The following is a 26,696-nucleotide window of genomic DNA, read 5'->3' as shown; positions in this document are numbered from 1 at the left end:
CTGACTGCTTGCCAACTACTGCCCACTCATATGGTTTTCACTCAGCAGGCTCTCGGATCTGTGGGCCCAGTGCTGTCCTGAGCAGTGCAGACACATTCCTACAGCTCCCATGTCAAGGTGCATGTCAAGGCCCTTTCACAAGAAGGCAAGGTGGTGACCTAGGAAGCCCCAGGACTGTACCAGCGCCTAGAGAGGTCCAAGAAGATCAAGGAATGGGGTCCCTGAGGCGCCAGTGCAGTCCAGGCCCCAGGTCAGTCTGTATCTGCCACAATGCGTGTTGCAGGTGCACACATGGGCAGGAGTAGCATGTTTTCCAAAACTGTTTGCAAGTGTCTGAGGAGCTGGTGGTTCCTGTGCCTGACATGCCTTCTCCAGAACCAGCCCCCCGCCCAAGTTTGCATGCACACTGAGGGCCCCAATGGCAGCCTGAGAGCTGCCTTTCCCATGCCTGAGCTGGGGGCAAGGCCTAGAAGGGAGCACAGTTTCCACCTAGGCAGAGGCTGGACAACCCAGAAGAGCTAACATGTCCGCCCTGGCAGGGGTGCATGTGCACATGTACGTGTGTTCCTGAACACAAGTATGCATGTCTGGCCGTCAATGCTATGGCTGTGTCCTACAGATGCTCACGAGCATCATGTGGGACACAGCCTGTTACAGCTGGGACTGCCTGTATCCTTGCCCCATGCCCACTCTGTCCATCCCAGGGCTTAGGCCAGCCACTAGTTTATCACATGGGGACTGCCCAGCTGAAAGACCATGGCCTGGGCCCGACAGATCTAGTGCATCCCATCTGGGGGCCTTCTATTTGACACCTGGCAGCCATCAGCAAGTGGACACCTGTGCTGGCCTGAACCTCTGGCCCTCAGCGTAGGGCAGCTCAGCTCATAGTGCTCTGGAGACCGGCTGATCTCCACAGACTTGTGTGTGGGAAGCCTTTGATTGAGTTGTGGCAGATGCACTGTGGCCACCATGTCCCTCCCTGCCTAGAACACACAGCTTAAGCCTCACGGCGCAGCTGCCCTCGTACTGCAGGGTGACAGAAGCCAAACTGGGCAGGCATCAAAGGGCAGGCCATATGCCCTCATCTGTCAGGGCTGCCTTGGGCTCTTCTCAGAGCCAAGGTCGGGTGCCCTGAGGATGCCCACAAACCACCGAAAGCTGGGTGTGGGGTCTCCTAGGGGACATGCATCTTCTTAGAAGTACCACTCCCGTGTGGTGCCAGGTCTGGTGGGGTGTGAGGATAGGGGCCTGGGTGGGTGTTGCCCAGAATGGCTGGGAGCCCTCTCCACAGCCCTTACCTCAGTTGCAGCAGACCCTAGGGGTGCCAAGGGTCCTGCACGCTGGGTCTTACCTTTGGTGTCATTGACAGGGTCCATGTGCCGGTAGATGTATCCCTCTAGGTAGGAGTGGAACTTGGGTGTGGGCGGGAAGAAGGCCAGGCAGATGGCCATGAGCTCCCAGCCACGGGCCAGGCTCTCGAGGCGGAAGTTCTCGGTGGTCTGCCTGCACAGCTGGATGTAGAGCTCATCCCGGAGGCCCTGCACGCTCCAGCCTTTGGTGGCAATCTCGAGGGCCACATGCAGTGGGTCTGCCTTGGCCCGCCGGTCGCCCATGTACATCTGGATCAGCTTGAAGATCTCACAGGCCTCTTTCTTCACATGCCGGTCGTTGGTCACAATCATGGGCTTCTTGATGGACTCACTGCTCCAGGCCAGCATGTTGGCGATGGACACCTTCCGTCGAAAGAGGCCCTGGGTGTGCTTGTTGAAGTGCTTGGAGGCCCAGTTCTCGATGTCCGTCTCTGAGGAGGGCTTGCGCAGCGTGAAGGTGGGGAAGACACAGCTGGAGCTGGGCATCGCGCTACGGTTCTGCCGGCTGCTCTCAAACTGGGCACAGGCTCCTAAGTCCTCAGACTGGGAAGGACAAATGGGCTGGGCCATCGGGGGTAGGGATGGGGGGGCAGCTGGGCCCACTTGGATCACAGTCCCAAGAGGTGTGAGCCAGCCAGGTGTGGCGTGGCCAGTCTAGCATAGCCAAGAAGCTGAGCTTCAAAACCCCAGGTGGGGTGGCAGCAGGACAGCTGCACTGTCAGGTACCCAGGGAGAGAGGGCAGGGACAGGCAGGGGTGGCTCTCAAGCCCTGCTCCCATCTCTGCAGGACCCCAGTGGGCTTGGCCCCTGCAGGTCTCTCCCTCTGCTCTGCTCTTGACCTGCCCATTCCATTAGAGGTAGCTTTCTGTCTGCTCAGTTTCCCAAGGTTGCCTCTCCCATCTGTCCTGTCATCCTACCAGTTCATGAGCAGTGGATGGAAAGTCTGGCTGGATGTGGCTCTGAGCTCACTAGCCTGGAGGGCCCGGGTAGCTGGCTACCCACGGGTCACAGAGGCCTTCCCCAGCAGGGCAAAGGTGGGCCTGCCATACATGTCCAGGAGGCCTTAAGATTTTCACTTTACCTTCCTTGGAACCTGGGCCCACTAAGCAAACCAACCAGATGCTAGGTCACCCTCAGGCTTGGCCTGTGTCTATAGTCAACCAGTGTGAAAGGTAGAAGCCAGAGGTGGGAATGAGGACATTAGAGCCATCAAACCTGAATTGCCTGGTGATCTCCAGAAGGGAAGACCTGCAGGTGGACACTCAGGTACCTGCTGCTCAACAGAGGTACTCGTGGGCTCTGCAGGGCACTGACTGATGTGTGCTCTGGCACTGTATGGGGAGGACACAGCAGGCTGGGCTTGGGCTTGGGCTCCAGCTCTGGCTGTGATGTCTGGCAACCACCCAGTCACTACCTCACCAGCAGCTCTTCCTGCCTGAGGGAGATGTGCTTGGAGATAGTTCCAGAGCCACCAAAGAATGCTGATGCCCCACCTGCCCAGCTCCCCAGGAGTACAATAGTCCCAGAGCTGGTTGCCAGTTGCCCTCAGCTGCTGTGTCCTGTAGGCAAGGCTTGAAACTCCCTGGTGGCCCAGGAAGCCCTATGCCTGGTGGTGGGTGGCCTTAGTGGGGTGTCCCGTAAAGGTGCCCTCCCCGCCAGTGGGGTGATGGACGTTCAGAGGCCGGGCTCTGAACACGCTCAGTGCCACACACGCCTGGTGGATGCCAGGTACACCCAGCCCCATTCTGCCTGCAGCTGATCCCAGGCTCTAGGCTGGGACTTGGGGTCTTGTGGGCCCAGGGTCCCCATCTGCCCACCAAGTACTCCTTACCTGTGAAGGGTGGAGGTAAGGTTCTGGTGAGGCCAAGTTGGTCTGCACAGAGACACTCTTCTCCAGCAGGATCTGGGGGAAGCCGAGCTTCTCAAAGGTATTCCGCTTCCAATGCTTGCTATCCTGCTGCGCCAGTGCCTCATCCTCACTGAAGGCGCGTACCACAGGTCCGGGCATGGGTAGTGGCACAGCACCATCACTCTCGTAGCCAGAGCCATCCTGTTGGGAGTCCCAGCTGCCCCTCTGCTTCATGTGAAAGTGGGCCTGCTGTGCCTCCCAGGCCAGCCGCGCCTGTGCCAGGAAAGGCTCGGCCATACCCCGGGCTACGTCCACTTCAGCCTCTGCACGCTTCATCTGGGCAAGGCTGGGCCCACATGGAGAGCGCTCCTCAGCCAGAGGCTGCTCACCCAGTAGGTCCCCTGGGCCATCCATGGAGGGGGCGCCAGGAGTTTGGCACAGAGAGGGCTTTCTGCTCTTCCTCTTACGTGTGCCTGGGGAGTAGCCCGTGGAAGACATGGTGTCCTGCTGGCTGGACCAAGACATGGTGTCCTCCTGGGCTGGGGGCAGTGGTGTGGGTGGTTGGCTCAGCCGGGGCTCGGGTCCCTCCATGGTGCTGTAGTCTCCAGACCTGATCCCTAGGCGTTGGTCCCTCAGCAGGCAAGGGCTGGGCTGCAGTGAGTAGGAGCCACCACCAGGGTTGGGAGCATATTTGTGCCGGGGGCCTGCATGCAGCTTGGGGCTGGAGCCGGCCTGCTCCACGTACACCAGCTGCCTGACATACTCTTTGCCTGCAGGGCTGTACTCCAGGCTCAGGAAGCGCTCAGGGCACTTCTGCTTGGTGCGTACCAGCTGCTGGCAGGGGGAGGCAGGGGCCTGCTTGGCCCCCGGCAAAAAGGGGCGGGGCTTGCGGCTGGGTGACCTCTGTGGGGAGCCAGCCTGGTAGGGGCCACCAGCCTCGAACTGTACGTCCATGGGGGGCTCATCATAGATGGGGGCCTGGTACTCCATAGGGGGCTCCTCGTAGAGGGGGGGCTCATAGCCATAGCGAGGGGAGGAGGGCTGTGAGTCACTGGAGGACTTTCGAGGCTGTGTAAGCAATGGGGAGCAGCTCCCGGAGAGTTCAGCCCTTCTCAGGAAGGGCGAGGGTCGCCTCTCAGGGAAGAAGACGGCGCCCTCTGAGTCCTGGGTGAATGTCTGCAGGTTGGGCGAATGCTGGCTGCCAGAGGGTCTGCGGGGGCGGCTCCCAGGCTGGCCATCTGAAGAGTAGCCATTGCCCTGAGGGGTGAGGAAGCTGGGCTCCCTGTCAGCGACCTTGATGAGCATGCGCTCCTTGGTGCCTGAGTTCCACCGAAGTGAGGAGGTCCTGCAGGGGAGCAGACCCGCAGTCAGTGGAGAAGGCTAGCCCCATCTCACTACTTGGCATGGTGGTCTCACAGCATCTTCCCTGCTCAAGGGGGTGCTCCCTATGAACCACCTGGCACTCTTCCCCAGGAGCTCTCCTGCCCATATTGCTCTACACCCGCCCAACACCAGGCACAGATTTGCAGCTATCATTGAGAATGAAAGGGGCCTTCCCAGGGAACACTCAACTGAGCACACGGTGTGTGGGGGGGGTATAGGGGTGTTCACCAGTGTCCCAGGTGAGACCAGCACACTACGCCTGCAACTCAAGACCCCATTTCTCAACCAGAGGCTCCTGTGAATCCTCCCTTTACCCCACCTACCCACCAATGCCTGCATTAGGCCAAGGGTACCCACAGCCTCCTGGGAGTTATACTGTTTAAATCCTGGCCCCTCCCCCAGTGGGTTCATGCTGGACATTTGGTCTCCTAGCTTCATTTGCTCTCTGCTCCAGTGCTATACTGCTGGTGGACTTGATGTCTTTGCATGCTCTGCCTGCTGTGAGCCCAAGGTTGGCACAGGTCCTGAATCCACGGTGGTACCTGCTGTAGCTAGGGGTCAGACCCAGGACACTGTCTGGGGAGAGATGATGGGGGGCAGAACTTGTCCCTCCTTCACACTCTCTGCCCCAGGATACTTAGGGGTAGCACTTCTTAAATCTGTGGCTCAACATCTTCTATGAGTTTTGGTAAAATCCTGACCATTATCTTTTCAAATATTATGTTTATTATATTTCTTTTAGTTTGGGAATTCAATTACAATCCTTTTCACCATGCATCCTGTGGTTTTCATGCTGTGTTCTGTATTTCCCATCCCCGGCTTCTCCATACTTCAGAATTGATATATTCTTCTGATCTGTCTTCCAATTTACTAATTCTCCTCTCAGCTATGTTTAATCTAATTTAAAATCCATTGTTTTGATCCATTCATACTGCTATAACAAAATTCCATGGACTGAGTGGTTTAAAAACAAGATATTTACTTAGTTCTGGAGCTGGAAGTACCCAGTCATGGCACCGACAGATCCAGTATCTGATAAGGACTCCTCCCTGTTTCACAGGTGATGCCTGGCTGTGTGTTCTCACTCAGGGGAGGTTTGAGCTCTCTTTGACCTTTTACTTTTTGTTGCTGTGGTGGTGGTATTGGGGATTAAATCCAGGGGTACTCTACCACTGAGGTACAGTCCTTTTTGCAGGAAGCCATCCGTGAAATGTGCGTGGACTACATCAGCACTGAAGCTACTGAGTGGGAAGGTCTGGTGTCTGGGAACTTGCACTGGCGCTCCTGCTGGTGAGGTGGCCTGATATATGTGAACTCCCACCCAGCTCTGCCAAAAGGTCGCACACAACCCAGGAGACGGTCATGACTGTGGTTAAGAGCCACAGCCTGCCTGCCCGCACCACGTCTTGTTTTTCGTGAAGAAGCAAGCACCAGACAAGACTCCTCCCACACTGAACCCTTGTGCCTCCCAATCCCCTTTGATCTGTACTGCTATAAATAAAGCAAATGCAGGCTCCATCTTTGCTAGAAGCCGTAACCCTCTGTTCAGCTTGGCCTGTTGCTGCCCCCACTCTGAAACTATATTTCTGTGTCCTGTGTTTATTTCATAGTATTGTTTTCTTAGCTTTTATTTCTCAGCCAGCCCATCCCTCTGGAGGGGAACCCTTTCCCTCACTCATGCGGGATGTGTGCGAGACCTTTTTCATTTTTTATTTTGGGATAGTCTCAATAAATTGCCTAGGCGGGCCTTGGACTTTTGATCCTCCTGCCTCAGCCTCCTGAGTACTGGGATAATAGGCAGGTGCCACAGTGACCCACTGGGGCCTCCTAAGGACAGTGCCCTCCTCTGTCACAAGTATGAATTCCTTCATTTACCCCCATAGGCCCCATCTCCTCATGCTATTCAACAAAGGAATTTGGGTGAGGGGGCGGTGGTGTAAGGGTGGCCTTAGCCTAACTGTAAGTATGGCCTTAGCCTAAGCAACTCCATTTTAAAATAAACCTGCAATCCCGCCAGGCACAGCCTACAGAGCCCTCCAATATGTCAATTAGGCAGAGCCTGATAAAGACAAGTCACTTTCCACAACCCTGATAAGAGTCAGGGTGAAGTCACATGTCATTTGCCTTCGCCCTGATAAGAGTCAGAGGTATAAGATCAGGGTGGAAAATCACCAAACCATATGTCCTGACTCTAAAATGTAAGATGTCACTAAGAAACTTGGTAACAGCTGACAGGGACCGAAAGGAGCCCCAAAACTTAGTATAAATGATGGAACAAATGAACATTCAGCCAGTTGACACTGGTGCCCACATGCCGGAAAGCCTGATGAGGACCTGGGCTAACATCCCCACTCTTCTGCTTGAGAAGGAGCAGTCTCCAGACCTTGCCGCTTAGTACATCTCTGAGGGCTTCAGAGTGGTTCTGTGTATTTTGTTAGCTTCTCCAGCTGTCAGTGGGCGAACGTGGGTCTGAGGTCTGCAAAGAAAAGCCCAGAGCATCTCTGTGACCCAGCTGTGAGTCTGATCTCTAGGTTCTGTCCCTCTGATATGAGGCAAATCTGGACAAGGCCTTGATGCGTGGTGATGTGGGGCTGGGACTACTCCAGAGCGACAGGTGTGAGACCACTCAGAAGAGCCATGCTGCAGGCCATGCTCCTTATGGCCTGGGTGAGGAGGCTCCCATTCCTGGAGTTTCTGCTCCTGGTTGCTGAGGCAGAAGCAAGTGTTAGGAGAGGCAGAAACGCCTGCTGGTCAGGAATGCCCTCTATTTCAGCCACTGCAGTTGGTTCTGTCCAGGCAGGGCAGAGGTGGGAGAGAATTAGGCAGGTGGCCGCAGGTGGTCCCCCAAGGCTGTGTGTGTCCTGGGCACCTGCACAAAGTCTCCTTTGGTTCTCAGAGGAGGCCAAAGCCTGTGGGGGAGCCTGGTCACAGGTACCACGGCTCAGAGGGTGAAGCCTTTCTTGGAAGTGCACCTAAGATGAAGCAGCAGCCAAGTGAAGGCCACCCCATGGGTGTCCAGCATACCTTCTGATCTGAGGGCTCTCTCACCCTGCCACTTCCTGGTTCCCCATCTGCTGAACACGCAGCTCCAAGCTCGGCACAAGGGCTGGGCCCCTCTGCAGCCCCATATCCTGCACCCCACTCCACCACTTTGCTCTCCACAGTCCTAGCCTCACTGGTAGTTTGCAGGCCCTGACAACTGTGATTCTGCCTCTGTCCCAGGAGCCACTGGCTCTGATGGCTCTGTTGCCTGCAGTCCTGTCAGGCTTCCTCTTGGGTGTGTCTGCCTTCCCCCACATTCCCTCCTCCTAAACCCAGACTATCCCCATCTCTGGCACATCCTTCTCCTCAGCTCCCTGGTTCCAATGACAGCTCTGACAGGTGAAGGCACCAGAGAGCAGACAGGGGCAGAAAGACCCCTATCTCTGCCTCACATGAGTTGGTTTCAACAGTGAGGGAGCAGGAAACCCTGGCAGAGCCACTGCCTCTGGAAATGCCAAAAGAGAGGCTAGCCAGGGTCAAAGGACTCATTCTATTCAGGGCCCTGCAGGGTCTTTTCCCCAAGGGCTATTTCAAAGGAAGATTTGAGAGTCCTGCACAAAACCAAACCCCAGAACTAGAACCAAAGATGGAATGTTTCTCTCTACCATGCTGAGGCAAGAGGCCTGGAAGGACGAGGGCGAGGCCAGCAACTGCAGCCCTGAGTCCCCAGACTGACGGCACATCTCACGGACAGGGCCCCTTGCCAAACAGAGTTGTGCTTGTATGACCTAAGAAGAAACAACCCCTGAAAGTGACCATCTGGCCATCCATTCCGCAGCTCCCACCACTTCTGGCTCCTCTTGCCTGGGCTGGTGGCCAGGGGTTTCACTCACAACTGGGGGCTGCCCGGCCCTTGACCTGCTGAGGGCCCTGCTCTCTGAACAACCTCTGAGGAGACACAGCCTGCTCCTGGACAGTTCCCTTCCTGCCTCCCCTCTGCACAGAGTCGCTAGTGCTTCAGGGGTGCCTCCTCCTCAGTCCTGCCAGCTGACCCTGTCCCCCCACCCCTGTACTGGGGACTGAACCCAGGGCCCTCCACATGCAAGGCAAGGGCATACCACTGAGCCACATCCCAGCCCTTTTTATTTATTTATTTATTTTTTTGAGACAGGGTCTCGCTAAATTTTTTAGACAGGCCTTGAACTTGGGATCCTCCTGCCTCAGCCTCCTCAGTTGCTGGTGCTATTTCTGATCTTCCTACTCTCTCTGGTAAGTGCATCACTTCAAAGGCAACTGCAGGCTGCTCTAAGGTCTCTCTGGAGGCTGAGCTCCAAGTATGCCCACCCCCACATCCCACCTGGGGGCTCTCATGGGACACATCTTCATTCCCTCACGTGATCCCCACATTCCTTTACCTTCTAGATCTTTCTCAGATCTACTATTCCTTTCTCTCCAAACTGTCCCCACCCCAGGCCTGAGTTGGCTCTGATAGGGCTCTGTCTCTGGAACTTTCGTTCTCCCCAAGAAATCCACAGCTGGCCCCAGCATGGGGATCCCAAAGACGAACACCTGGCCCCACAGAGACTCAGGCAGCCAGGATGTGGCTCTCCTTGAGCCTCAGTGCTGGGGTTAGGCCTGCTGTCCGAGGCTGTCCGAGGCAGTCCTAGGCAGCAGGAAAACCAGAATGCTCCCGCCAAGCTCAGCAGCAGCATAGCTTCACCTCTCTCAGCTTGGATTGCCCTGGCTTCCTCTCAATAATGTGTTCCATATGACTGATTCCTTCCATCCCACTTTCCATCACACCATCTGCACCACCGAGGACAGCTTGGGAGAGAAGTGCCAGCTCTGGGGTGGGTGGTGCCAGCACCAAGCTGTGGCCACAGGACTGACTGCATAGCCAGGCAGCTCACCCGGTCTCCAGCGTGTCTGCATTGAGGCCTCCTCCTGGGGGGTGCTGGGCAGGTGGGTGAGTGGGTGGGTCTCCTCATGGCACACTCCACCTGGGAGATGCTGTCACCTCCAAGGAGCCTCGCTCTGCCCATGCTATGTGGCACAAGTGAACTGGGGGGTCAGCATGGGCATGTGTATCTCCCTTTTGAGCAGGCTGTGATCTGTGTCAGTCCAGGTCTGCTCAGGTGATGCTCAGGTGATACACAGAATACAGATTCTCAGCAGAAAGGATCCTGGACGTCTCAGCAGGGGGTCTGACCTCCTCCCTCCACCTCCCTGATAGAATACAACATCTGCTTGCACACACGTTGGCAGCCCTCCTGTGGACCTGCTTCTTCTTCCAGATATCACCAGGTCTCTGTCCCAAGGTCTCAGTAGTGGTAGAAGGGGCAGGAGGAGATGGCTCAGCTGCCAGGCATTGAACTGCCTCCAGCAGGTCACAGATGACACCAGACTGCAGCACCACACTGGTCGAGGGCCAGAGCACTCTCAGGGTTTCAGGAGCAGGCCCCACCTATGCAGACATGCTGGGTTGCCTCTGTGCAGCTAAGCCCAGTGGGTCTCAGATGTACCTCACCCAGAGGTCAACACTGGGGATGGTCTACTTCTCCAATGTCCTGTGCTGGATGGTCCAGCCAGCAGGTGGACCACACCAGGGGTCTGAGTGGAGTCTCTGATAGGCAACATCATTAGCAGGGTGAGAGGCTGGGGGCTGCCAAGACGAGCAACAGGCACAGGGAACAGTGGCCACCAGAGGGCTGAGGGGCTAGGGGCAAGGGGCCCCAGAGACTTCAAGCCTCTGCAAAGACCAGACTCATCAGCTCATGTGGCTAGAGAAGGCCCCATAGGGCTGAGGGCGGCTCAGCTGCCAGAGAGGTTTGTCAAGTGGGAGAACATTGGAACAGCTGCCCATCTCTGTGATACCTGAAAGGCCCAGAGGGTCTTCTTTGTCCTATTTGGGACCGACCTCACTGAAGGCTCTGCAGGTGCCTACTATGACAATGGGGATGCTGCCACTGAGCCAGGCTCTTTTAAGGGACAGTGGCTCCCCAGGGATAGCAGGGTTGTGACAATGCTCAGCCAAAGGCCAGGTGGGCACATGGCCATACAGAGCATGCATACAGTCCAGGAAAGTGCTGCAGGGGTCGTGGGGAAGCCAAAATCAATCTCACCACAGTGAGGAAGAGCAGCCACCAGGAATGTGCTGGGTCACAGTGACCAGGAGGCCAGGGCTAGACTCATCTTATGACAGGGAATGAAGCCTGAGGAGCACAGAGCATGCCATAGTCATGGGTCACAGGGTGGGCAGGGCAGCTCGAGGCCCTTCTTGATGTTCCACAAATACGAATCTGAGAGAGAGACCACTGTGTGAGGAGGAGCCTAGGCTCTCAGGCCTTCAATCCTCTGCAGCACCACTGCCAGGTCACTCCAGGGACAGCACTGACCCTGGCCCTGAGACCCTACAACCAACCAGTCACGAGGCAATGGAAGACCAGTGGGCTGAGGGCTGGCCCTCAGGGTCCTCCAGCTCCGCACAGTGAGCCGAGGCCCACTCCCTTGCCAGGACCAACAGGATCTTCCGACACAGGTAGCCAGTGTTGCCCAGGCGTCAACCACATGCCAGGGACCTTCATACTTTACTTTTCCAATGGGGGACAAAGGCCGCACCCAGGACCCACAGCTATCTGTTCTAGGCAGCGACAAGATTCTTCCCAGACGGGGCTACCAAGCCATTTTGGCAGCCTCCAAAGCCACCACAGGGCGGGCACTGCCCCTGCTTTCTGCTGAGTCAGACTCTGTTCCAGGTGCCCCATGCCAGCCCACCCAAGAGTCCATCTCGGAATAGTGGATGGACATGGGGAGGTAGAAGGGTCTACCTGTAGTGAAGCAGCTGGCCATCCGTGCTATAATCCCGGTAAACCTCATAGTCCTTTTCGAGGATTACGCCTGGTGGTGACGAACTGAAACACAGGAGAATGGAAAAGATGTGAACCCAAGTGCAGCGATGTAGGTAAGAACGTGGGGGTTGCCCTTCCGCTGACCAGGGAGGACATGGCCTGGCTTCTGCTCATAATGCTGTTGGGTATTTCTTCTGCCCTGCACCCGCCTCCTCCCACAGAGTCAGCCCATGGTGACCCATCCAAAGGCCACATGCCAGGACAGGAAACCAGCCTTGTCCAGTGTTTCAGGAACCTGAACCACTGGGATGGGAGCTGCTGCTCTCAGGATCCAGAGATGGGTCAGTGAGAGTCACAGCTTCAACCAGCACTGACAGGATGGCCTGAGGAAGAAGCGTAGCTAGAAAGATCCTCATGGGGCTGTGTGTGCCTGAGTGCCAGGCTTTGCACACTCAATAGAGATCTAAGAAGCAGGTGACAGAGTGAGCATTTATCTTGACAGATATTCATAAGGCATGTGATCAAACTAATATATATTAATGATTAAATAATCAAATAACCCTTGGTACCACCTATAATACCAACCACTCAGGCAGCACAGGCAGCAGGATGACAAGTTCAAGGCCAGCCTGGGCAAGTTAGCAAAACACTGTCTCAATAAAAAATAAAAAGGGCCAGGTGTGGTGGCGTCTGCCTGTAATCCCAGCAGCTTGGGAGGCTGAGGCAGGAGGATCACAAATTCAAAGCCAGCCTCAGCAAAAGTGAGGCGCTAAGCAACTCAGTGAGACCCTGTCTCTAAATAAAATATAAAATAGGGCTGGGGATGTGGCTCAGTGGTCGAGTGCCCTAGAGTTCGATCCCTGGCACCAAAATAAATAAATAAATATAAAAAGATAAAAAGGGCTGGGGATGTCAGGTGTGGTGGTGTCCCAGTGACAATGGGAGGTTGAGGCAGGAGGACTGATCACAGTTTGAGGCCAGCCTGGGCAACTTCAGGAGGTCCTGTCTTAAAATCACCTGAGAAAACATTAATTTGGCACAAGTGGAGACTAAGTGGAGTCTGCTAAGTGGAGTCACAAATTATTGTGCTGGGAGTATATGTGGCCCAGGCAAAGGCTTGGCTGGCCATTTACAAAGCTTGTGATAACATAAGCCTAGGGTTACTTGCTGTTCATTCATAGGTACTTTGCAGAAAACACTTGAATCCATCATAAGCCACTCTCCTGGATTTGGCCATCATAAGTACCATGGATATTTTGGTCAAAGACAGCAGCTGAACATCCTGTCACACAGCAACTCGGCAGCCAGGGAGCCATATATTTTATTACGATTAAAACAAAAAAAAAAACTCAGGGTTGAGTCAAATTTTCTGAATGTGAAAAACTTCTTTTGATCACTATTAAACACTGTGAGTGGCTTTGGAGATTAGTTTTTGTTGCAGACTTGGTAACGTTTCTTAATGAATTCAACCTAAAATCACAAGGCAAATGGTGACAGCTTGTGAAACACACTACAGCAGTCACTGCAAAGACAACGAATATCTCAGTCAAGCAACGCTGAGCTGCTTTATCCACATACCACCCTGTGAACATTACCAGAGGCAGGATCCCATTCCCACACATATTTGTAGCAGGTATTTTCCAAGCTGAAGCTATAGTTCTAGCAGAATCTTTCAGACTCTGATGCAGGTGCAAGCATAAAGGAAACTTCTGTTTCAAGACCTACTTAACTGCAGTTGAGGAGCTTCTGCCTAACCTTCAGTCAGGTGTGACCAACCTGCAAGGCACTGCCTGATAAAAGACACACACCAGGAGAACAACCTGACAGGATTTGATAAATGCCAAGTGACAAATATGCTCAATTAAAATCATGTATGTGCAGTCCAGGTCCAAATCTGGCAGCACCTCTGTCTATGAAGAACAGCAGTCTCATCACCCTGCTGTTCCCTTAGGATGCCATATGCCCTGCTGGAGCTGCTCACCCTCTCATCTGCTGTGTTTACCCTCAGGGACCCTGTTCCTGCTCACAACAACCAACCAGGGATAAGCTGAGCCAGAAATGACAAGGACAGTGGAGTCCGCAGTGAAGGGTAGCAAGAGCTGTTTCCATGTGCTCCCTATGTTCAGAGTGAGAAGCAGACCCAGCACATCGTGCAGAGGCATGGAACAAGCAAAACCAAATCCAAACTCTATATATGAACATCACACCTGAAAGGGATTGACGGAGGGTCAGCCCTGAAGAAGAAAAGGCCAGTGGCTGGATGCACAACAGAAGAAACTGCTCACAATGAGGCATAAAACAAAAATGTCTGTGACCAAGCAGACACACACCTGGTGGCCCCTGTAGCTGGGGAACCCTGACCACAGGCTCCCACTGCAGATCAATCTGCCTGACAATGCAAGTAAGGTCCTGCACCTGAGCTACCTGTTTCTTCACTTGTACAATGAGAGTAACAGCAGCAGCCCCCTCCTGGGGGATTCAGGAGAATCAGTCCCTAGGCTATGCCAAGGAAGGGCAACCCTTCAACAAACAGAAGTCAACTACCAAAGACATGACTCTATTAGCCAGGAAAATACCCACCGGAGGGCCCTCCTGACAGCTCACTGAGAAACTGCCCAGGTTTTCTGGGCCTAGAAGGTTCTGTTTCTCTAATGAGCTCCTGGATCTAGGAATCCAGGTGACTAAGGGCAGTGGCAACAAAGAGCAGGTCCTGAGCAAAATGGGGAGGAAGGAGCCAGAATGTGCATCAGCTGGGTCACAGCCATCCCCTCACCCGCCAGAAACCCCAAGCCCTCATTACTGTTCACAAGTGGGGAGCCAGGAGGCAGGAGCTGCGGCCAGGCAGCCACATTCAGGCCCCACGCCACCCGCTCCCAGGGGGACCACCCAGCGCCAGCCAGCCCTGCCCCTCCTTACCTGCCACTCTCCTCCTTTGGGGTCCCCAGTGCTGCGGGCCTCCCTGCCCTTGTGGGCAGTTCCTGTGCCCTCTCCGTGGCTTCAAGCTCGGGCTCCAATGAGGAGCCAGTGCTGCCATCTCGGCTGCCACGGCCGGGACTGCTATCAGCTGAGGCACGAGGGGACTCTGTGTTCTGCTTCAGCGTCTGCAGCTTGGCCAGCGGGATGATGTCGCAGTTCTGCGGGCGGTGCCACACAGTGCGCTGCGAGGCGGCACTGTAGTAGTAGAAGCGCGATGTGTTGGGGTCAAAGAGCTCCCACCACTGGTCCTCGCTGGTGCGTTTGATGCGTACTCCAGCTGGAGGGTCCCACACACACTCGCCGGTAACCAGGTTGGCATACATGCGCTCCCGGGTACGTGGCTCGATGATCTCCACCCACTCCAGCCTGTGGGGACACAGGTGAGAGTGAGGACCCCACTCTCACTACCATCCCAAGCCCACCAGTCCCAGGTGACCTTTCGCTGAGGAGGAACACCACCACTTCTGCACAGTGGGGTGGCGGGGGTCGGCTCTTTCTACTGGGGAGCTCAGCCTCCAGCCTTATAATGTTTTTTTCTAATTAAAAAGATAACCTGTGAATAATGGAAATTAAAGCATCAGACAAGACCATTTGAAAACAGGTATGTTTGAAGTCAGGGTGTGCTTGGGTGACATCTGGCATTTTTAAGCTGCTTCCAAGTTTCTACATGGAAAGAATAACCCTCTACAGCCTTGGAATGCCTCTGCCTGGCTGGTTCCTCCATCATCCCTCACTCACTGACCCTATGGTGGCCCAGAGTAAGGGGACCTTCATCACATCCATGGTCTTTTTCCAGTGACTGTGGAACCAGTCCAGGGACAGGGCTGCTCAGAAAACAGACAAATGTCTGCATTTGCATCTGCCTTCCTGGCGAGTACTGCTGCTGCAGGTGGATTCTGCACCTATAAGCCCTGATGCCACATGGGAAGAAGCAAAGTCAAGAACCTAACGGGGGGGGCAGAAAGGTGCACAGCTGTCACTGCTGCCTGTCCAAGCCTCAGGCAGCAGCCCTGAATCTGTTTTGTTTTGATACTAAGGAAGGCACCCAGGGATGCTTTATGGCTGAGCTACTACCCCAAGCCTTTTATTTTATATTGAGACAGGGTCTCACTAAATTGTTGAGCCTGGCCTCAAACTTGTGATCTTCTTACTTCCACCTCCCAAGTAAGGGATTACAGGCATGAGCCACTGTACCTGGCAGACCCCTGCTTCTTGCTGATATTGATGTCAAGTGCCTCAGCCCTTCCTTAATTACAGGACCCTGTTCCTGTGAGTGGGTATCACAGGCAGAGGGGCTTGTGGCTGGGGAATGTTCTGGGCAGGGGCTCACCCTTCTGGGTGTCAGGAGGCTCTGAGGAAGACCTCACACAGCCAGAAAGGGAAGCAACCAGCTCTGAGCCCGAGTGGGTTGAAAACAGGTATGTTTGAAGTCAGAAAGCAGATGGGAGGGGGAAGAGGGCACAGAATGATTAGTCTCTGTAATTACAGAAACAGTGGGGTCCACTCAGGAAGCTAGGCATTGCCACCCTGCAGAAGCATCTCAGAGCCCTTCATCCCACTGGGCTGAGACCTGGCCTTAGGGTATTTCATCCCTGACTCCTGGACAGTCTGAAGGGGCCTCTGTTTCATTATTGGCATCTGAGTGCCTCTGCCAATATGTGTGGATGCTTGGGTTTGGGCCACTCCCCTCCCTGTGAGTGGGCCCTGGTAGCCTGGCAGCCGCAGTATATCAGGGCAAGTGGATGCTCTCGGGGATAGTCAGTTGGGCCACCTGATCAAGAGGGCACCCAGACCTCTCTCTAAGGTTGATAAGCTTCTCACAGGGAGACATGTCCTGCCTGTTTCAGGCAGGAGTCATCATGGAAGCTCAAAGTCAGGGGTTGAGTCTGATGCAAAGTAGCGTCTGAGCAGTCCCCCAGTGCTGCCCAGGGCTGTTCCCTTTGCCCTCTGCAGCTTCTGGTGGGTCCTGCTTTGAGTGCTGATCAAGAGGGACTTTGTTAGGGCTGGGGATGTGGCTCAAGTGGTAGCGTGCTCGCCTAGCATGCGTGAGGCACTGGGTTCGATTCTCAGCACCACATTAAAATAAAGATATTAAAAAAAAAAAAAGAGGGACTTTGTTGTGTCAGCAGGGGTGGGGATGGGGGTGGGGTGATCTTGTCTTTTTTTCTGTTTTCCAAGTTTTTCACAATGTTCACAAGATTACTTTTGTTATTGAGAACACACACACACACACATTATCTTGTATAAAAGAGTGCATATTTCAACTATGGTATGCAATAAAACTTTCACAGTATCAAATCTTGAAGTTTTACAGATGCAGTAGGCATACTTCCACAAAGCACCTGCACCTGCATGAGCCTGTGCAGCGCACCCCTGCGTGGAGGTACCATCATGGTGTCCCTGAAGGGGTGTTTCAAGATGAATGCAAAATTGATTGCCAGGGAAGGACTGTCATAATCCATAATTAAATGAAGCTATACAGCCTTATTTTCAAAAGCCATGAGTCTCCTTCTGTACATACATTTGTATAGAAATCATTGGAAAATAAAGCCAAAGATTAAAAGGGGTCATCTAGGGGGCTGGGGCTGGGGCTCAGCAGTAGAACACTCACCCAGCACGTGTGAGGCTCTGGGTTTGATCCTCAACACCACATAAAAATAAATAAAATAAAGGTATTGTGTCCAACTACAATTTTAAAAAATCTACTTAAGGGGCTGGGGATGTGGCTCAAGCGGCAGCGCGCTCGCCTGGCATGCGTGCGGCCCGGGTTTGATCCTCAGCACCACATACCAACAAAGATGTTGTGTCTGCCGAGAACTAAAAAATAAATATTAAAATTCTTTCTCTCTCTCTCTTATATATCTTTAAAAAAACCCAAAAAATATATTTTAAAAAAGTGGGGGTCATCTAGGAGCAGTAGAATCTGATGTAATTTTCCCCTTTTTACTCATCTAATTTTTTTCCCAAACTTTGTAACAGAAAATTTCAAACACACAGAGACTGGTACAATGCATTGCCACATATAGTTGTCACTTGCTCCTGATTACTGATGCAGTGAGACATTCCTCTCACATTCGCCAGCTGCTTACATTCCTCATTTGCTAGACATAGAAGACTTGCTGTTAAACTTTTCCTTCTTACTGACTGGCAGGAATTGTATTTTTAAACACACCTGCCTTCAGTTATATGTTAAAATAATCTATTATATGTCTTGTCTTTTTACTCTCTTTATGACATCTTTGGTCTTTTGGTGAAAACATTTTATTTTTACTTTTTAAAATTATGTTTGTGGTGGGGCTGGGCTTGTGGCTCAGCAGTATAGTGCTCGCCTAGCACGTGCAAGACGCCGGGTTCGATCCTCAGAACCACATAGAAATAAATAAATAAATAAAGGTATTGTGTCCAACTACAGTTAAAGAAAACCATTTTTTAAAAAAATTATGTCTGTGGTACTGCTTGAACCCCAGGGTGCTTGATCACTGAGCTACATCCCCCAGCCCTTTTCATTTTGAGAAAGGATCTCGTTAAATTGCCCACGATGGCCTTGAATTTGTATCCTCCTGCCCTGTCCTCCCAAGTCTCTGGGATCACAGGGGTCACCGTCACACCCAGCCCTTGGCTATTCATAACCCTTCTCTCTTTATGAATCTTAGAATTGGTCCTTGAATTCCATTCACAACCTTGGGTACCTGTGTGGGATCCTCCCTCAGCCCACTGACTGGCGCAGGGAGCACAGACCTCTCTGTAATGCACGGTCATCCCCAGGTCCCTCTCGTTTGTGGGCTAGGTCTAGGGCACGAGCACTGACAGCCATCAGCACACTCCACTGGCACTGCCCACCTGCTGGTGCTTGTTCCAGCCGCAGGTGCTCTGTGCGGGGTTCTGTCTCTGGGCCTTGCCTGGTTCTGTGGTTTAGTCCCTCAATCTGCACCTCTCTGTACACCTCCACCCCCCTCACAGCACAGAGAGACTCTCACCACTTCTGCCCAGCACCACAGCTCCCTGGCTCCCTTCCTTCTCTGCATCCACAGCCAGTGAACAACTCCATGGAGCACTCAGCATGCCATGGCACCCAGGGTGAGGCTGGGTATCCCAGCACCTGGCTCCACACAACCAGTCTGAATGATCCTGCTCCCTCTAAAGTCACACTGCAGCTGTGCTGCTCTGTGTGGTCCTGTGCCCACCTGTTCCAGTGACCCTCCCTGGAAACCTTCCCCTCATCTTGCAACACAAATGTGAGACCTCCCATAGCTGGGAAAGGGACCCACCTTCTCTTCTTCCCTCTGCAGCTTAGCACTGTGTGGAGGGAGGGCTGGGGCTTCAAGTGGCACCAGTCCAAGGACGTTGCTGGCTGTGCCTCTCCCAGGACACACCCCAAGTCTTAAATCTGCATTCTCTTGGGCCCCTACACAGCCCATTTTACTCAGGAAAAAAGATCCAAGTATCACACAAATAAAGCAAAATGGCCACAGTCAGTGTGTTCGGAAGAAGGGTGGGTGGGTGCCCCTCTTCCTGAAGCCTGCACGGCACAGCACAGCCATGCCCTTGAGGTTGTAACCTTGACCCCAGATCAAACTTGGCACCCAAATGTGACCACAATGGGTCTTCCTTCCTCCCACCTCTCCAGCCTGCATAATGGCTCACACACTGCTGAAAACTCCCACTGGCCCTGCCCACAGCTTGAACCACCCCTGCCTCCCCAAGGTCTTGGCTGACTGCACCGCCTGTTCCCCCTGCAGGGCACCATGCATGTCTTTCAGCCACAACTTGGGAGATGGAGCTCTCCCTAGAAACTCAGAGCGCACGCTGTGGGCCCAGCCCCACCTCAATAACCAAGCTCAGGGTCATCTCAGAGCTTTCCTTACAGACTTGTGGCTATGGGGACCCTCACCCTAGGGCACAGGGGCAGGGGTTTTCTAGGCCACAAGCATTGCTCCATCAACAGAGAGTAGTGGCCAGAAAACTCTCATGACATGGATGCCATGGATGCCCCAGTGACACAAACTCCCTCGCACTGAGCTCACTCCAGAGGCCGGCACAGCACTGACCTGCAGGCTGGAGGAAGACTCGGAGCCTGCCACAGGAAGGGGCCCAGATAAAACCCAGGGAAAGAGTCTACCCCGAGGATGGCACACATCATTCCTGACAGGGTCCCCTAGAAAGACCACAGTGGCTGACACCTCTGCTCACCTTTATAAGGATTGAAATCCAGTAAACATCATAGCCAAGCATGCAGAAGGTGGAGATGACCAAAAGCCAGGCGGACTGGAGCAATGGCACATGCATTTAATCCCAGTGACTCAGGAGGCTGGGTCAGGATTGCAAGCTTAAGGCCAGCCTGGGTAACTTAACAAACAAAACCCCAGCAACTTAGCAACTTCCCCAAACAGCAATGTAGCACCAAATACCGCATGCACATTATGGCCCCCTGAGGTAGAAGGCACTCATCACCATCAGGGAATGAGAGAACTCAGGAAAATGCAGAATCATACAGAAGGGCACTGTAAACACAAGGACGGCCCCACCAAAGAGGCCCAAATGCCCACAGCACAGACCTGGGGCTCTGTGCTCCAGGTGAAGGTGAACAGGCACAGCTGGCCCTGCTCCTTAAGCTGAAACCCTGGCAGAAACCCCCAGACATGGCACTCATGCTCACAGCAGCAGAACACCTGGGACAAGCAGGGGCCATCCAGGCGCCCATACCCAGCACATCAGCCCACAACGCACCATCTGAGGAACTGGGCATGGCATGAGGTGAGGTTCATGAGCAAACAAAGCTGACAATGATGGTGGCAGGTCCCCGCTGGCGGGACCAGTCCACAAAGTTGACCACAGGACAGAAGAAGAAACCTCACCTTCCCACATCGGCAGCCCTGACCCTCCCCCAGCAGCCAAGAGGAGGGCCTGCGTGGACAGGGGTGGAGGAGCCACAGGAGGCCTGCGTGGCTGCAAGGCCAGATGAGGCAGAGCACAAGTGCCTGGAAGCCCACCGGTGAACCCCATCCAGGGTGAATGCACCAGCCAGCAAGGATGGCACCCAGGTTGGTGGCGACACCCAAGCCTAGCTGTATCCCCTGAGGAGAATCCACTGCCCCTCTCAGCAAAGAGCAGGTTAGCCCCTAGGAATGCTCACACCTCACTGAGACGAAAACCAGGCTGCTCTGCCAGGCGCTTTTGGACGCACACTCAACTCTGCAAGCCTCTGAGGGGCACAGTCAAGGGAACAGATGGTTCCAGGCAGCAGAGGCTTGAGCAAGGAGACTGGACCACAGCCCAGAGTCCAGGTTTCTCCCACCCAGGGCAGGGCTCCTCAGAGAAGAGGCAAATTCCAGGCCTGGGGCAGGGAATACAAAGGGGCCCTGACCCCAAAGAAGGGGTATGTCCCAGGTCACGGGAGCCCCAGTGATCAGAGCCAGGACACAGGACCGTTCACGGGATGGAAGAGTTGGATCAGTGTCAGTGGCCAGATGGAGGCAGGCAACTCCCCACAGAGAAGTCCCAGTAACTTGCATACAGAGGCCCGACCTCCCCTCAGGGAGCCCACACACAGTCCCCACCCGAGTTGTGGGCTCCCTCTGAGGAGCATGATAGAGAGGGGAAGGAGCCTCTCAGAGGACCTCGGACAGCACCTCATCAGCACATCAGCACTGGTGTCAACGGTGACAAGCCTGTTGACAACTGAGCTCTTGACACAGTGGGGCCATCCTCCCAAAGAAAAACATCAGACAAATTCAAACGGAGGGACATTCTGCAAAATACCTGGCTAGTCCTCCTCAAAACTGTCAAAGTCCTAAAAAACTGGGAAAGTCTAACTGGGCACAGTGGCCCACCCCTGTAATCCCAGCGACTTGGGAAGCTGAGGCAAGAGGATCTCAAGTTGGAGGCTAGCCTCAGCAACTTAGTGGGACTCTGTGTCAAAAGAAAAAAAGTAAAAAGGGCTGGGGGTGTAGCTCAGTGGTAGAGAGCCCCTGGGTTCAATCCCCAGTATTAAAACAAAAACAAAAACAAAACCCAGGAAGGCTTAATGAACCATCACAGTCCAGCGGAGATCAAGGAGACACGGTGAACACATGCCAGATGGGATCTGAAGACAGGAGGGACTTTAGGTGAGAACTAGGAAGGAATACTGAACAGAGGTGCAGATTTCAGCTGAGGACGACAGACCAGTGTGAGCTAGGAGTCTGCCACACACCCACAAAGTCACAGTCATCAGAGCTGGTGCAGGGGGCCAAAAGGTCCCTGGCGGGGCTGGGGTGGTGGCTCAGAGGTAGAGCACTCGCCTAGTACGCGTGAGGCACTGGGTTCGATCCTCAACACCACATAAAAATTTAAAAAAAAAAAAAAAAAAAAACAAGGGCTGGGGATGTGGCTCAAGCGGTAGCGCGCTCGCCTGGCATGCGTGCGGCCCAGGTTCGAACCTCAGCAACCACATACAAACAAAGATGTTCTGTTCGCCTGCCGAGAACTAAAACAAATAAATATTTAAAAAAAACAAAACAAAGATATTGTGTCCACCTATAACTAAAAATTAAATATTTAAAAACAAACAAATAAATAAATAAACAAACAAAATAAAGGTATTGTGTCCATCTGCAACTAAAAAGAAAAAATTTAAAAATGCCCCTAGCACTACCTTGGCAAATGCCACTCAACCTAACATTCTTCAAATAAAAGAATAATTTTTAAAAAGTAAGCAATGTCCATACTTTAAAATGTTAATTTTACATCCTGCAGATTACACATCGGGGACAGTCTGCCTCATTTCGTACCTAGGGTAGGGGCTACATGGGCTGTGTCCCCTTGCTGTAGGGACAGAGACAAGGAGCACGGCTGTGGGAGCCTCCCAGGAAGACCCCTCCTCTTCTGACAGGCACCTGAAGCACCTGCACTGCCCCAGGCCAGGTGGCACTCAGGAGCCAGGACAGCCCACAGGGCTCCTGTGCACCAGAGGCAGGGAGGACCCTGGGAGCAGCCAGAGCTTAGGGCCAGGATGGCATGCACACGCTCATGTGAGGGCTGGGACTGTGGCTTTGCAGTCCTAAAGCTGTGTCCTCCCCTATGGCCAGTGGTGGAGACATCCAAGATGAACTCAGACCTGCTGATGCCTCTGAGGGAGATTTAAGGACCCCAGGTGCATCCAGATACCTGAGGGTTAGGGCTCTCAAGCCCGCTCCTCCAAAAGACTCAGGAGGCTGAGAGAGATGCGCAGCAGGCAGGGGAGCATGAGTAACCCTCAGAAGCCGAGACACACTGAAGCTCCACATATGCAAGGCACACATGTGTCACCCTTGCCTTAGAGACTGGCCCCTGCTTCTGGTTACCTGGCCACTGACTGAATTTGCAGCACATTCACCCAGCATGAGTGCCACCACTCCCAAGGTCCTGACCCATACACTGAGTGGTAACCCTTCAGCCCCCTGGCTGCACAGGGAGGCAACTGTGGGCCTTTCTCACTGGCCATACTGCAGAACGTAGAGCAATGTGGGCTGGGAGAGAGCTTCCTGGCTGTGAAGACAGGTCAATGGCAAAAGATGCCACCAAGTGAGGTACTAAGCAACTCAGTGAGACCCTGCCTCTAATAAAATACAAAATAGGGCTGGGGGTGTGGTTCAGTGACCAACTGCCTTTGAATCCCATCCCTGGTACCAAAAATAAATAAATAATGCAACCAAAAGTGCATGGGGATTGGCCATCTCCTGTGACCATCACAGTAATTTGAGTGGCCTTTATTTGCCTCTGTAGGTCTTTGAGTTTCTGTCCACTAGCGACCATAAGGCAGAAGTGGACAGAGGCATATGGACTGACTGAGGCAGAAGTGATCATTGTGTAGAGTCTCAGGGTACACTGAAGGGGTCCCTTCATTTCCAGGGATATCCATGGGCTGCCATGACCACAGCCCTGCTGCAGCTGTGGCCAGAGGCACATGGTCTCAAGCCTCCCCTGCAGACGCTGCATCCTAGAAGATAGTCGAATCCTGTCTCTGTCAGTACAGACCCAGGTGGGCAGTGACAATTGTGACCAAAGAACACCCAGCAGGTCTGCTGGGGCTTCCAAGAAGACAGATTCACTGACAGTGATGTAAAGACAGATGTGGTGGAGGCTGGGGTGCCTGCGGCAGAGACTCCAAGGACCAGGTTCTTGCTGCCCGACCAGACTTGGTGACCAGGTTCTCCTGGCTAGTTTGAAGGGGGCAAGGCGGAAGCTTCCAGATAGATGGGTGGAGCATTTCCAGGAAAGAAGGTGACAGAGGAGGGGGTGGGGAAGGCGAGGCAAGGTTTTTGACAGCACTGTGTAGGGTCTGGGGCCAGAACGTGGGGAGCACACCAATGACAGATCAAGGGTGACTGTGATAAGAACCAATGCCACTGCCTGGGCTCAGTGTCCCTTGGCCCTGGGATGCTGGCAGGGGCTGCCCACATGGTCCCACTTCACTCCTTGAGGCTGCTACTCTCACTTTCTCTCCTAGCCAGTGGTAGATTTTACCAGAACAAAGTTGGGATACTCCCCAGAGAATCTGGAATACAGAGAGGCTTTCAAAGCACACTACTGACATTCTGAGTCTTAAGAGCAGCAATAACAATTCTTATTTTTCTTTAAAATGTGAATATAATGCACTAACCATGACTTGACAGAGAACAGGTTTTGTTCCCTTTTTAGTGCACTCCTGTGCACAAGTGGCAAGAGCCGGCTTTTCAAAGGCACATTCTTGGTATCTCCTGGGGATGGCATTCAGCCAGGATCCTGAGAAAACAGAGGCAGGCAAAAGTGTAGAGAACACTAGGCCCCAGGGAGTCACTGCCCAGACAGGTACGGGCAGGACCCACAGACATCCAAGGCAAGGGACTTCAGAACTCAGAGGGGTACCCAGTCTGGGGAGGCCCCAGGAACTCTGGCTGGAGCTGGACTTTAAGGATAGGGAGGGACACAGCTGGTGGCTGTGGCATGTGCAGGTTGTGGTCTGGGATTGCTCATCTCTCCTCATGGGCAAGGGGAGGTATCAGCACTATGGATTGAAGAACACGCATCCTGTCCTGGGGCTGTAGTCTGGTCCAGTCGAGCATCAGGTCAGTGGGGGCTGCCAGTCCCCCAGACCAAGGGGAATGCACAGAGAAAGAGCATTGTCACTAGGTGGTAACAGATAAACTGTGCCAAACTAAGCAGGTGAGGAGAGTGTAACTGGCAGCTGTGGAACTGCCCAAGGAGTTTCGGGGCTTCACCACCAGTGGGGACTGGACCCTGTAAGCGGGAAATGGCTGAAGTTTGGTAGTCTCCTGCTGCCCTGATCTGAGCAGTGTTTGAGAAGACTTATTTGGTGAGAATATTTATGATGAACTGCACAGGGAAAAAAATCATTTGGTAAGGAAGGTGGAAGGGTAAGAGAAGCAGCAATCCCTGGGCCCTACAGGAGAGCAGGAAACAGGTCCTCCCCAGCAATCCCTTGGGTGCTGATGCAAAAGGACCCTTCACAATGCTCCTGTTCTGGAGATGTCTACTTTCAGACAATGATCTGTCTAGGCAAATGTTTCCAGAATGACTTCAGTGAATGCCAAATACATACCAGGCAAAATTTACCAGGTGAGACAGGCACATTCACTGCTCCCCAGACTCCCAACAATGCAGTGTCAAGGCCCCTTGACAGGGGAAAGGAGAGTCTCAGCAACAGTGCTGGGACAGGCAGACACCCCTGCAGAAAAGTGAAGGTAACCCCACCTTAGGCCACACACAAAAGAGTGAAGACTGGGTCAAGGATGCAACACAACAGCTAAAATCATAAAACTTAGAAGAGGGTACATTTTCATGACCTTGGGGCTGGTATTGGATTAGACTACGACACCAAAAACAAGAGAAGCAGCAGATGTACTGAACTCAACAGAGATGAGCCTCCACCACAGACCACCACCACCAACACATGAATATAGCCATGCACCAGGAGTGCACACGTGCTACCATCTGTGACAAGGACTCAAATCCAAAGCATTGAAATCACATGTGCAGCCAGGCCTGGTGGTGCACACCTGTAGTCCCAGCAACTCAGGAGGCTGAGGAGGACTGCAAGTTCAAGACCAGCCTCAGAAAATTAGTGAGGCCCTGAAATAAAAAAAAAAAAATCAAAAGAGCTAGGGATGTGGCTCAGTAGTAGAGCTCTCCTGGGTTTGAGCTCCAGTGCCAAAATAAACAAACAACACAACAAAGAAGAACTTTTACAATACAACAATAAAGAGATACATAACGCTTGGGGATGGGGTGTGGCTCTGTGGTAGGAGGCATGCTTAGTGTGTGTGAGGCTCTCAGTTCCATCCCCAGCACAAACACACAAAAAAAGAAAAAATAGCCAAAACCCCATCGGCCACTGCTGACCTGCCTGGCACTCTGCAGCATAATGAGGGATGTGGGGCACTACACAGGAAGACCAGCTCACTGAGGAACTGTGCCAGACCCCACTGTGCTATAGGGAACTGCCTCCATCAGGTAGTGAAGCCTGTACATGACAGAGGTCAACAGAGTCAAACAGGAGCTTAAGCAGCCCCAGCTCCTCAAAGACACCCAGGAAGTGGCCAGAGGATGTGGAGGTCTCAGGTCAAGGAAAGGCAGTCTTTAATAATGATGCTGGGAGAGCTGCAGCAGTTTGGAAAACAAAGAGCCAGGTCCACACCTCACTCAAGGTTAAACCCAAATGGATCTAAGACATAAGGGCAAAAATGGAACTCTGGGGTCTCGGCAGCTCAGTGTGGAGTACATGCCTCCTTGGACCACAGGGCCCTGGGTTCAACCCCAGGACCCCCACAACAGAACTACCAGCACCACCACCAAACATACCATAACCCAATGTCGGGATGGAGGGGACTAAAACTCCAGACACGCTGGAAGATGAGTTTGGCACGTTCGACTGCATAAGAACTACACAAGAAAAAAATGCCATGAGTAAAGCAGAAAAGATTCTGGCTTTTTGGACAAATTAGTGGAAACATATGTAATATGAATTATAAAGGGCTCATATCCTTGGTATACAGAACAGAGCTCATATCCTTGGTATACAGAACAGAGCACAGACAAATAAAAACTCCACAGGAAAAGGAGAAAAAGAGTATGTCACAGGGTGAAGCGTGATACACAGTACATCTCTGCCGGCCTCCACAGTCAAGAGAGCTGCCCGTGGGAGGCATGGTGGACTGGCAGGTGCAGTGCACAGGCCCTATGTGGGCCATGGCAGCACCATACTTCACAGGTGTTCCTTGTCAGAAGTTCACCAGAAGATCCATCTCCAAAAGGAGCAATGCTACACAGGAA

At 53.2% G+C, this 26,696-nt stretch overlaps 1 protein-coding gene across 2 annotated transcripts in view; it reads right to left on the bottom strand.

Annotated features, from left to right (window-relative positions):
* Positions 1 to 26,696, bottom strand: part of Arhgap39 (Rho GTPase activating protein 39) — a 79,736-nt gene that overhangs the window by 12,813 nt on the left and 40,227 nt on the right. For both annotated transcript variants that reach the window (XM_026409901.2, XM_026409902.2), the window contains exons 3-6: positions 14,349 to 14,774; positions 11,412 to 11,495; positions 3,202 to 4,564; positions 1,352 to 1,913 (exon numbers count right to left, since the gene is read on the bottom strand). In XM_026409901.2, the coding sequence (XP_026265686.1) occupies positions 1,352 to 1,913; positions 3,202 to 4,564; positions 11,412 to 11,495; positions 14,349 to 14,774 (2,435 nt within the window). The remainder of the gene's footprint in view (positions 1 to 1,351; positions 1,914 to 3,201; positions 4,565 to 11,411; positions 11,496 to 14,348; positions 14,775 to 26,696) is intronic.

The sequence above is a fragment of the Urocitellus parryii genome, chromosome 7, assembly GCF_045843805.1.
Source record: "Urocitellus parryii isolate mUroPar1 chromosome 7, mUroPar1.hap1, whole genome shotgun sequence".
NCBI classification, from domain to species: Eukaryota; Metazoa; Chordata; class Mammalia; order Rodentia; family Sciuridae; genus Urocitellus; species Urocitellus parryii.
This window is presented reverse-complemented; position numbering and strand designations above follow the sequence as displayed.